The sequence below is a fragment of the Macadamia integrifolia genome, chromosome 11 (genome assembly GCF_013358625.1).
Source record: "Macadamia integrifolia cultivar HAES 741 chromosome 11, SCU_Mint_v3, whole genome shotgun sequence".
Taxonomy (NCBI): Eukaryota; Viridiplantae; Streptophyta; class Magnoliopsida; order Proteales; family Proteaceae; genus Macadamia; species Macadamia integrifolia.
Window position 1 is genome coordinate 31772086 of NC_056567.1, and position 12467 is coordinate 31784552.

Consider the following 12467-nt stretch of genomic DNA (forward strand, 5'->3'; position numbering starts at 1 on the left):
TTTATTTTGTCTATTTTTTTGACCGAATCTTTAAACTAACCAATCGAATTATTTCGAATAATTCTTCGTCCAAATAATTCCCGAATCCGAATTTGCTAACTTTGGTCTCCACTTCTTGGCTAGAAAAAAAAAAAAAGCAGCGTACCCTTCCTGAGCTGCATAAAAATCTATTCTCATTCTTTAGCGTTTCTCTCCGTATTCTTGTCTGCTTGGTACTGACGCAGTAGATGTCCTGAAGTACCCTGCTGCAGTCCCAAGTCTGGTTTCATCATTGGCACAGCAGAGGAGGTACTCCATTTTGTGGAGTATTTCTCTTTGATCTCAAACAACATCTCTCCTTTCTTCGTTAATTGATCCAATGGAAGCCTATATTTTTTCGATAGCTAAAGTGGTATTCACTCTATATGTTGTTATGGTTGTGATTGCCATTGCCATGTCTCTCATTAATTCCCTGTTTCAATTGTTGAAGAAGATGATTATTAAGATGAGAGAGGTGTACAACAAGATTATTGCTGCGCTTACCTTCAGTGCAGCCAAGGATGGAAACGATCGCAAGGACGACTCTCCATCATCATTGTCATCATCAGCATTAGATATGAACATGAGAGAAGCAGTGGCAGCCATGGAAGACCTTCTCTGCTACCGCTTCAAGAACAAGACTCTCTTACAAGAGGCCTTGACCCACTCCTCCTACGCCGACTCATCCCCCTCCTACCAGCGCCTAGAGTTCCTGGGCGGCTCCGCTCTCCACTTCGCGCTGGCCGAGTACGTGTTCGGAGCCTATCCTGGACTCGGCCCTGCTCAACTCTCGGCCCTCCGAGAAGCCAACATCAGGACCGAGAAACTCGCCCGCGTAGCCGTCCGCCACAAACTCCACCGCTACGTCCGTCACAGGGACCCTTCTCTTGATGCCAAGGTAGTCCTTACTCAGACCCTCAATAAACCTTTCTTTCACCCTTCAATTCTTCATCATTACTCATGCTCTGTGTTCTGTTTCGAAATTAGAAATTGTTCCCCTTTGGTCTTTTACCCTTTGATTCTTGCTTGGATTGATAGATGTTAGATCTGATATTTTTAATTTCAACCCCAACAATTACAGGTTGGAGAGTTTGTCCAAGCAGTTAAAGATGAAGACGGCGCCATTACCAATAGTGGATTGATTGAAGCACCTAAGATATTGGCTGACATTGTTGAATCCATTGCTGCATCTGTTTACCTCGACTGTAATCATGACCTCAAAGCTCTATGGGAGGTAGCTTTCTTTCTGTGTTTTTGTTAATATTCTTCTGAATTCTTCTGGTTATTCTTCCCTCCCCTGTTTGCTTATGCAGGTTTTTAAGAGGCTTATGGAGCCAATTGTAACCCTTGGAACCTTACAAGAGCATACACAGCCGACGACCATTCGGTCTGAACCAATGAAGTTGAAGATGAGGGAAGGGAACGAGATGGACTCACCATCATCATTATCATCCATGGCAGTAGCAATGGCAACAGTGGATATGAAAATGAGAGAAGAGTTGGCACCTGTGGAACGCCTCCCCTGCTACCGATTCAGGGACAAGACTCTCCTACAGGAGGCCTTGACCCACTCTTCCTATATCGATTCCCCTTCTTACCAGCGCCTAGAGTTCGTGGGCGATGCCGTTCCTGGCCTCGCGGTTGCCGAGTACGTCTTCCGTTCCTACCGTGAACTCGTCCCTGGTAAACTCTCTCTTCTCCGTGAAGCCAATGTCAGGACAGAGAACCTCGCCCGTGTCGCCGTCCGCCGCGAGCTCTACCGCTATGTCCGTTACAAGGACAATTCTCTTGATCACAATGTAGATCCTGCTCAGAGCCTCAAGGCCTTGAATTATTGCTTTCACCCTTACTGATTGTCAAATTGTTTCCTTCGATTTCGTGTTCAATCACAGGTTAAGAAGTTCGTCCTTGCGGTTCAAGATGAAGATCAAGATGAAGATCGCTCCGTTAACAACTGTGGATCTATTAAAGCACCTAAGATTTTGGCCGACATTGTTGAATCCATTGCCGCAGCGGTTTACATCGACTGTAATTATAACCTCAAAGCTACATGGCAGGTATGCTTTCTATGTTTGGTATAGAAAACATCAACAAATACGAAAATAAACAAAATCAGATCCACACAATTCAGAGATTTAACGAAGTTCAGAAGGCAGTGGATTTCTCACCATACAACCTTAACTCGAAAAAACCCCTAAATTACAATGACTTGCTTAAGAAGACGATACTATATTATATACTCCTCTAAGTCACGGATCGATCCATCAGGTCGCAGTTGATTGGGTCAATCCATTGGATCGCAGTCGATTGGGTCGAACCATACCACAGGGCGTACCTCCACACCCCATACGAGATCAGTGTTGGCTCTGGGCTTAGAACCCATCTGCTTCCATCACAAATCTCAAGAAGCTTTCCATTTGAGTCGTCGTCAAAATATATCGAAGCAGGTCAATCTTCAAAACGAATCAAGAATTCGAAACAAACTTAACAATGTTCTTAATGATCTTCTTTTCTTATAATTTCTTTTTGTTATTTTTCTCTCCCTGGTTGCTTCTTGCAGGTTTTTAAGAGTTTTATGGAGCCAATAGAAACCCTTGAAACCTTACACAAGCATTCACAACCGACAACCATACTGAATGAGTTGTGCCAGAAGCAGGGCAAGAAAGTTGACTATGAGTATTCTGAGATCACGACATTGTCCATCCCCAAGTTTTCCGCTTTTGTTATCGTGGATGACAAATTAATTGGCTCTGGTTCTTGGGAGCAAACAAAGAAGAATGCAAGATTTAGTGCGGCAAAAGAAGCATTGCAGAAGCTGCTGTGGGAATTTGACCATTTGGAGACGGAGACAATTCCCACCATTTGGAGACGGAGACTGAAGATGGACATGGATCTGACGAGATTAAGTGGGCTAAGCAGAAGTTGAATAAACTGTGTCAGAAGAAGAGGTGGGGGCTGCCTGTGTATAGGTATGCACTACCATTCCTTCTCCAATTCGACTAGTTAGTTTGTTTGTTTCTACTTGATTGCTTATGCCGATCTGGTACCCATTTGAGTTCAAATCATTTGGAGTGAGCATTCAACGATTGGGAGACTCAGCCATGCACCCAAACATTGGATATTCACTGCACCTCACCACTTTCCTGCAGATAATTACGCTACCTATTTCTTACAATTATTCTTGACTAAAACAAAAATAGAATTAACATCTAATACAAACATAGTTCTAGTTCACGGTATTGGATTAGGTACCAGTCAGTTCCAAAATCAATACTGATACCATTTAGTTTGTATCCGTAGTATTGGACTGATACCAATATTTGGTCGATAGTGGATCAGCGAGATACAATATGGACCTTGGGTAAAATTAATAAAAATTCATGTTGATATCGGTATCTTTGAGGGAAAAAGTCTGATACAGTTGATACAAATCGATACATATTGATATCTCTAGAGCATGCTAGAGAATCAACAACCATGTCCCTCTGAGTTCTTGGGCTGAGTTTGATATACATTCCAAGAAATCACATCAAACATCACCTTAATCATCCACCTATATTCTTAAACATCTGGACCAAGATTTTAAAACATGGGAACAATCAAGGCCAAAACTATTATGATACCATTTTGGAACAATTTGGATCGGACCAAATTGAACAGATCTATTTTGTTTTTTAATCAATTTTTATTATGATTTTACCCTTGGGTAGATATGGATCAGGATTGGAAAGGTTAGGATTGGGGATCAGTCAAGGTCGAAACCATTCCGATCTGGTCAATACTAACAATTCCATTCCATTATTTTGAACAATGATGCGGACCTACTATTTATTCAATGTATATTTGTCATTTAATCTTCACAATCTCAACATTTTGTAGGCCCTTAACATCACACCCTAAAAATAAATAAATAAATAATCGCACCCTATACGATCTCAACTCTAAATCATGGTTAAAGAGAATGAGCTATATAATTATACTTGGAAAGCATAAGCATTTGAAATTGCAATTATAATGGTTTTGTGTTTTTTCTTTTTTTTGGGTATATTAAGGTTGTGTTTGGTATGCTTTCTTGGAATGCATTGTCTACCTACAATGCATACCAAACGCAGCATTGATATCTAGAGCTAGAAGTAGCCGATAGCTTCTGTTCCTCTTTAGTTATTTCATGTTCTCATCTTTCTCATCAACTGATCACCTGCTTGGTATGTAACAATTTTTTTTTTTTTTTTTTTTGGTGAAAGTAATAAGTAACACTTTCCATATGAAATGGTTTTTCCTGGCACACATGCAGAATCGTGAGAGAGATTGGTCCTCCCCACAAGAGGAGATTTATGTGTTCAGCTGAAGTAGATACTAATGATGATACATACACTATAACCGGAGAAATAAAGTCAAGGGCAAAGGATGCAGAGCGCTCAGCAGCTTTTAAGTTGCTTCAAATGCTTCAAGATTGAGACCATGGTGTTGGACACTGCTAGTTTAAATTGAGAAGATTCAACAATGCTGGATTGTTCATATAATTGGTTAAGATTTCATGTCATGAGATGGATTTGGGATCGTCCACATTAAGGATGTGAATTTGTAACCGAAACCGTTTATCGAAACTGAATCGATCCGTTTACAATCAAACTGCAAAACCGTTTAGTAAATGGTGCGGTTATGGTTTCAAGTTTCAGGCTGATTAGCTAAATGGGTCGGGTCGATTTTAACTTCGAAACCTGTTGGTTTCAAACCGAATTGAAACTGTTTAAACCGAACCATTTAAACCGTTTAAACCGATCCGATTAATCCGTATAACGATTAAATAAAGCAAGGGTAGTAATCCTTATAACAATTAACAGTTAAATTAAGTTCCCATCCTGTTTTGGTATGATTTATTGCAATTCAGTTCAAGTTTAGGCTTTAGATCATGAAATTGTAATCCATATATATCACTATGTTATTATGTTATCACAGATGGGGTGTTTTCGTTGAACCACCTGTCATTTTAATATTTTATGCTGTAGAAGACTGGATTTGGATGTTGTATGATATTAGTTTTATATGTTTGAGAATGTCCATGCAAAGAAATAACACTAGATTATCAAATTAAGACATACCATCGTCAATATAGAATCTCTTATTTGTAGTTACCAATTATTTTTGGATAAGCTTATGATCTTCAGTTTAGAGATGGTTGCAAGTTATAACAAACAGATTGTGAACCATTTTACAAACCGTATGGAATAAATTGAAATCGAAACCGTTTAAAATTGTGAAACCGACACCATTTAGAAACCGAGGAAACTGAAACCGTTTACTAAACGGTCATCGTTTCAGAAAGTGGAACTGTTTAGTAAATGGTGCGGTTATGATTTTAGTCAAATAAATGTGAACCAAATCGATTCGCACCGTTTAAACCAAAACCGAACTGATTAACACCCTTAGTTCACATGTATAATAATAAGAAGAAGCTCGATCGAGTTGGTTTTCATTCTGTTGATGGCAATGCTGAAGGTAGAGGGAAAATCTAGCTTTAGTTTGAATTTCTTTTTCGGGTTGTCTTTTATTTTGAGTATCTTTCATCTTTTATTTTTTAAAATTTTTTTTTTATAAAATAATGTTGAATTTTAGAAAAATAAATAAATAAATAAAGAATAGCTTGAATAATGGAAGCCATATTCTACTTGAAATGGCCAAGTGAATAATATTTTGTCAACCTTCTTATCGTCATTCATGGAATATGGGCAAATGCAAGAACTCTAGTAAAAAAATATTTGTGAATAATTTGACAAATTTTTTTTTATTGAGAATCCAAGAATAATTGATTTAGGAAACATTAAAAGATTAAACTCATAATCTTCGAATTCCAAAAATTCAGTTCATGGGAATCAATTCATGAGTAATGTGTCACAATTTTCTTTTTTCTTTTTATTTTTTTAAAGTTGGACTACTTTTGTCAAAATTGCAAATTGAATCATTTCACAATTTTTCGCATTTTGATTCATTCCCAAAATGTTTAACCCAAAAGAAAAAAAAATCCCATAATGAATATATATGTTGCCTTCCCTGCAATTATTTCCAATGGGGCCTTGTCACCTCGGTAAAAGTAAAACCATAATTTACCCTCTCTTGAAGGTTTTCCTCCACTCTGTGGAGAAGGATTCTACCACCATCCGAGGGTCTAGAAACACCAAATTTTTTTCCATTTTCCTCTATTAAGTTGGGACAACACCTATCCCACTTTCTACCTTTAATCAATTGTTCATGGAGTTATTCAAACCAGATCTGTAGGCCTCTGGGGCCATGGGATTGTTATATAAATTTGTTTATTATGAATATATTTAAACTCATAGGGTCAAAGCCTCACACAACATTTATCAACTTCCAAACCACTACTCTACCCTATTTTCTGACTATGCCCTTGAGGGGGAGGGATATGTGGGTGGGTAAGGCTTGGACCTTAGAGAGGGATAGAAGTAGTCAAGTAGGAATGTGAATAAGAAAAGAGAGAGAAAAGAGAGATGTGGAAGTGGGGAAAGGGGATCAATGACCATTGGACAATCCCTTCAACAAAGAATGAGGACAGTGCTTTCTTTTTTCCACTTTCCATCAAAGAGGAAAAGGCTTTCTTTTGAAGAAAGAGGGAGAGAGAAAAAACGAGATGTGTAAGTGGGACAGCAAAAGGGGAACAAATGAACAATGCTAGCTGGATAAGCCCTTTAACATAGAAAGAGAAAGGCGCCTTTTTTTTTTTTTTTTTTTTATTTAATCCTCAACCTAAATTAAAAAGGTGCGACTACAAGCTTTTACTCAGAAGTACTACAGTTCACCCTCTAACAATTATACATGACGCTATGACATTTCAAGTGGATCTGAAATTTAGAATACAACTTGGTTGCCATCCAAGTTGCAGTCAAGTAGTTGCAACCCTTAGTGACGGTCAATTTTTTTTTCTAAATTTTTAGTTATGTTTAGTGGATTTTGAACTCCATTGCTTAAATATCAAGTCCAGGAACTGTAAGTTTTCTAAATGGCAAAACGTGACAATAACCAAGGGATCGGCGAGGTATATAAACATACACTTTATGTATAAATGGATATCTTTAATCTTTACTCTGAAATTTGATATGTGATCAATAAACATCATTTCCTAAACATCCAATTGTTAGAATTGCTAAGTAGTCACTCTATCATGTAAAACAAAAAACAAAACAAAACAAAACGAAAAACACATGACAAGAAATAACTCATTGTTCTCTCATGGATCCAAGTTTAGTCTAATGGAAGAGGTCTTACATTTTTTATTTTTTTATTTTTTTGTTCCAAAGCCTATTGACCATTACAAAGTAAATTAGACCCACAAAGGGGCCAAGAACAGGCCCACGGAGGAGTCAATAGGAGTCATGGCTGCACTTATTAGAAAGCAAGGTAATTAGTGCAAATCAAGCACTCATGCTCTTGACAGGAGTTAATCAAGTGACCAACCCTTAGGCAGTTACACCACTAAGAACTACAAATCCCAGGTCAAGGGTTAGGTGTGCGAGCAAAGTCTTACATGGATTCAAGGTTTAATAGATCTACCCATAAAAATGATATGGGTTAGGAACCTTGTATCTAAAAAAATATCTAGCATATGATATAGTTTGAAATTAAAACGTATTAGAATATGTTTTATTTAACTTTTACTCACTGGTGCAGGCTCTACATTCTCGGACATAAATATTCTCTTTTTTTTTTTTTTTTTAATATCATAAAGCAGGGGACCCACATCACTTTCAACAAGTGGCCGTATAGAGAATCCGGACCATCCATATATACCCTTCAATGCCAAGAAGGACATTAGATTAGGTTCACATACAAGATTGTCCTTGTATGCTCCTAGTCCAGGTATTTGGAACCCACTAAGTATCTCTCTAATGAGCATTGGGCTTTGGACTTAATGGACTTCAAATGCCAGGACCAGAGGCGTACAAGAACAATTTGTATGTAAATTTGATCTGGTCGAAATTGGATCTGCTGCTCTTATGATCATCTAGTACGTATATGTGAGTTTTCAAAACTTGTCCCTTTCGCTTCTAATCTTTATCCCTCTTTACCCTTGTATGGGGAAATGGATAGGAAGAAGAGGGACAGGCGTCAACACCCACTTGTGATCTTGAACCTGCGTGCAGAGTATCCATATACTTGTATACCGCCATTTTTATTTGTTTCTCCCCGTATGCGATTCCTTCTCTGCTTGGAAATGACGCAGTGGAGGTCCTGAAGGACGCTGCAGCAGTTCCAACTCTGGTTTTCTTCATTGACACGGCAGAGGTGGTCCTTCATTTTTTGGAGTATTTCCCCTTTGATCCGATGGAAGCGTCTACTTATGACACAGTTATAGCGTTATTCGCTCTATATGCTGTGAATTACAGTGTCTTATTTCTCATCAAGTCTCTGTTTCGATTGTTGATGAAGATTTCATCATCGTTTTCATCATTCAAGGCAGTAGCATTGGACGAGGACATGAGAGAAAAAGTGAAAGCCATGGAAGACATCCTCCACTACAGCTTCAAGAACAAAACTCTCCTACAAGAGGCCTTGACCCACTCCTCCTATACCAACTCCCCCTCCTTCGAGCGCCTAGAGTTCCTGGGCGATGCCGTTCTTCGCCTCGCCGTGGTTGAGCACATCTACAAAGAATATCCTGAACTCGACCCTGGTAAACTCTCTCCCCTCCTTGATGACAACATCAGTAACCGCAAATTCGCCCACGTAGCCGACCGCCACAACCTCTACAGCAGCGTCCGTCACGACGACCCTTCTAAAACTCTTGATCCCATGGTACGTAAGTTCTGCTCAGGCCCTCAAAAGCCTTTCTTTCACCCCCTAGATGGTACGCTTTTACTTATTTTGATTTTGATTTCGTGTTCAATTACAGGTTAACAACTTCAAACTAGCAATTCAAGATGGAGACAGCGATGGATCGGCTAAAGGGCCTGCTATTTTGGCTGACATTGTTGAATCAATTGCCGGAGCTGTTTATGTGGATTGCAACTATGACCTCAAAACTCTATGGAGGGTATGGTTTCTGTGTTATACCCTTTTTTTAATTCTTTCCAATTTCTTATTTTCTTCTCCTTTCTTCTGGTTATTCTTCCCTCCCACCCCGGTTATTATTGCAGGTTTTTGAGAAGCTTATTGGGCCAATTGAAAGACCAGATGTTGAACGAGATCTGTCGCAAGCAGAGGGGGCATCGGTCCAAGTATAGGTATGAATTGATGGGGATCCTCTGTCGCGCAACAGGCCGTGTGGTGCGGATCCAAGGTGCTCCCAGCTTGGATGGGAGCACCTTAGGTTGCACATTCATGCCTTAGGCGGCTGCGTGTTTGAAGGCTTCCAGCCTTTGAACGCGCAACAGAGGAGCTCGACACCACAACTTTGTTTCTACTTAGATTGCTTACAGTGATGACTTCTTGTGATGGAAGAAAGTACACAAACATCATATAGGCATTTTGTTGTGTAACCAAAGTGATCTGTAAGTTTATAAATATTATTCTAGCTATGTTTGTATGAATTTAGATATATGGAAGTAGAGTTGATAGATTCTGTTCCTATGTTCTGATCATCTTTCTCATTAGCTCACCTGCTTGGTAGTGATTTAACTAGTAACACTCAATAATTACCATATGAATCTTTCCTGATCATGAGACTCATGACAGGAAATTTATCTGTTCGGTTTAAGTAGAAATTGTTGTTGATGATAGATACTTCATTACAACCGGAGAAATAAGGACAATGGATGTAAAGAATTCAGCAACTTCCATGATGCTTCAACTCTTGCAAGATAGTGAACATGGTGGTGTTGAGCTGGTAACTCAAATTAACCAGATTTCAACAATTTCCCTTTTTTTTTTTTTTTTTTTTTTGAATGGAAGAAAAACTATATTAATAATAATCGTCCAAGATTACATCATAATAATCCTGGAAATTCATAAACTTAACTGTATCGTACATAGTTATATCCATAGGCACTTCATCACCGGAGTCTCTGATATGCATTTATACAGGTAAGGAAGGGACCCAAATCTAGAATATAATTCCCAAATAAACGGTACGGTGAAGAAAGGAATGGCCAACTTGTGCTTAAAGGTTTTGAAATAAGATGAAGTAAAGTCTACGTTGAGAACCATACTTCACCGATAGTCCAACTCCTGGCAGCAACTAGATTCAGGCCTTGTAAAATCCCATAAGCTCCCACTTCCTTGGTAGATGTAGTTGAAACAAAGCCTCCTCTGATAATCTTGAATTTTCCTTGTAACAGAATGCCAAATATCCAACCTGCTTTTAAGTCCAAAAAGTTAGTAACACGAAGATATATTATTATGTGATATGGTAAAAAGGGAATAGGTAAGTATCTCTCTATGATGTCTTCTGGATCATCTATGACGAAGACAACATGATTAGAAGAGTTAGTAGGTTGCAATAGCTTCTGACCATTAGCCTAATTATTAATATTATGAACTATGAAGAATAGCCATAGGATTAAAGGAAATGTTATTCATTACAATGTTATTTCGGTGCCACCAAATAAAGAAAGCAGATTTCAACATCGTTGGACGCATTCATATTATGGTGAATATATATCTATGTTGTAGCTATAGTAGTGAACTTTCTACCAAAAAAACTATAGTACTGAACTGAGAAATTATAAATTTTTTTTAGGGAAAAGGTTGGGTATGCCGCCGATATCAAGTATGCTAGCACCCATTGTGTCTATCTCTCTCTTACCTTTTTTTAAAATGATCTTTATATCCTTCCTAAATGATAATCCATCATGTGTTCCTATTGGTGCTATTCGCTAGCATACTTGCTATCGGCGGCATACCTATCCCTCTCCCTTTTTTTTATTACCCTTTATTTGTTCATAAAATATATCTTTTTATTTTGGTAGTGTATTTGAGAGAGAAAAAAAAATAGAAAAACATTCCTCATTCCATAAAAATAGGTTAGTGTATTTGAGAGGAAATATATATATATATATATATATTCCTCATTTCATAAAAGAATGTTGGGTGATGGATTGTCTTGGTGATGGATGTAATGCATGTAGGACGTTTTAGCTTGACCAATCTATATGATAAGTTAAGTAGACAGTTGGTACATTTTTTATCGTCTGTTGTTATAAGTTTGTGGCTGATTTGTAGTTATGCATTAGATTGACAGCTAGCACTTATTTTAATTAGTCATAACCCGTCAATCTTTTTATATGGATCCTTGTACTCATTCTTGCTTGGAATCTCCATGCAGCCGATCCCATTAAGTTGGGATAAGGTTTTGAATGTTGTTGTTGTTTATTTGAGAGATTTTTTTTTTTTTGGAAGAAAGAGTCTATTGGTTATGAGAAGCAAAAACAAATGGATTCAATATTATAGATTTCAAGAATCCATGGAGTGGGTTAAGGCTGAATAATCTTACATGTTCCGGATTGGCCTTCTTTGACAAGAGAATCAACTAAACTTCAGCTCTCGAAGAGGAAAAAACAACTCCAAATAAAACGCCAAGTGATTGACATTTTGGAGAACAGGGACAACCAAATTGGGTGGACTCGCGCAGCAATGAAAAAATTGATCAAATCTTTGTTATCAGATTTAGTGATGATATGGTCAAAACTATCATCGATGGCTTGTAGTTAAGGGTGTTAATCTGTTCGGTTTTGGTATAAATGGTTCGATTTGATTCGATTTGATGCAAGAATTTTTAGGTAAAACTAAAACTGAACCATTTAATAAACGGTTTCATATATGAGAATCAAAACCATTTATAACGGCTTCGGTTTAAAACCAGTTTAAACGGTTTTCTTATATTTTCTGACTTTTTATCCAAACAACTTCTTTACCTTTAAAATTTTTAGTGAAATGTATGTAAATTGTAACATTGAATTGAATAGTGTATTTTTATATGCTTTTTTTCATAGTTGTTTAATATAAACTTAAATTTTTTTTTATTGAATTATAGGTACACTTAACATTGAATGACTTCAACTTACCATGTATATATGTTAATCGGTTTAACAGTTTATTTAAACGGTTTAAACTTTAAAAACAAAAGCAAATCGTTGTTTCAATTTTAAAACCAAAATCAAACTATTTAATAAACGGTTTCACAGTTTCGATGTAAATGGTTTGATTTAATTTGATAAACGGTTTCAGTTTTAAATTCAGCTAGCCATGGCTTCACCAACCAGGATAGACCCAAAAAATTTTTTATTTGACATACATAATAGTAAAGAGAAGCTTGAATAATTGGAGACATATTATATTGAAATTAATGGGAAGAGTTGATCTTGAAGTGAAAGAATTCATTCACAACTTCAAGAAGAAAGAGAATGAATCACACGTCGCACACATCTTTGCACAATTTGTTCAATAATTCATTTTCTTTTATTGTTGATATTTAATTAGAAAACATCTTAGGTTCGATT

At 37.5% G+C, this 12467-nt stretch overlaps 1 protein-coding gene across 1 annotated transcript; it reads left to right on the forward strand.

Moving 5' to 3' along the window:
* Positions 1-222: 222 nt before the first annotated feature.
* On the forward strand, positions 223-9600 carry LOC122093098. The gene is made up of 11 exons (XM_042663347.1): positions 223-916; positions 1100-1252; positions 1332-1817; positions 1911-2075; positions 2579-2941; positions 3729-3772; positions 4313-4469; positions 8122-8826; positions 8924-9064; positions 9168-9233; positions 9267-9600. Exons 1-11 carry the CDS (start codon positions 359-361, stop codon positions 9450-9452), a joined length of 3024 nt encoding a protein of 1007 aa, XP_042519281.1. The 5' UTR covers positions 223-358; the 3' UTR covers positions 9453-9600.
* Positions 9601-12467: the final 2867 nt, after the last annotated feature.

Bases quoted from the DNA above. Each gene is read 5' to 3' on its own strand.
- LOC122093098 (XM_042663347.1), top strand. From the start codon at position 359: ATGGAAGCCTATATTTTTTCGATAGCTAAAGTGGTATTCACTCTATAT. The intron at 917-1,099 runs GTAGTCCTTACT...CAACAATTACAG, and splicing joins ACCCTTCTCTTGATGCCAAG to GTTGGAGAGTTTGTCCAAGC. The intron at 2,076-2,578 runs GTATGCTTTCTA...TGCTTCTTGCAG, and splicing joins ACCTCAAAGCTACATGGCAG to GTTTTTAAGAGTTTTATGGA.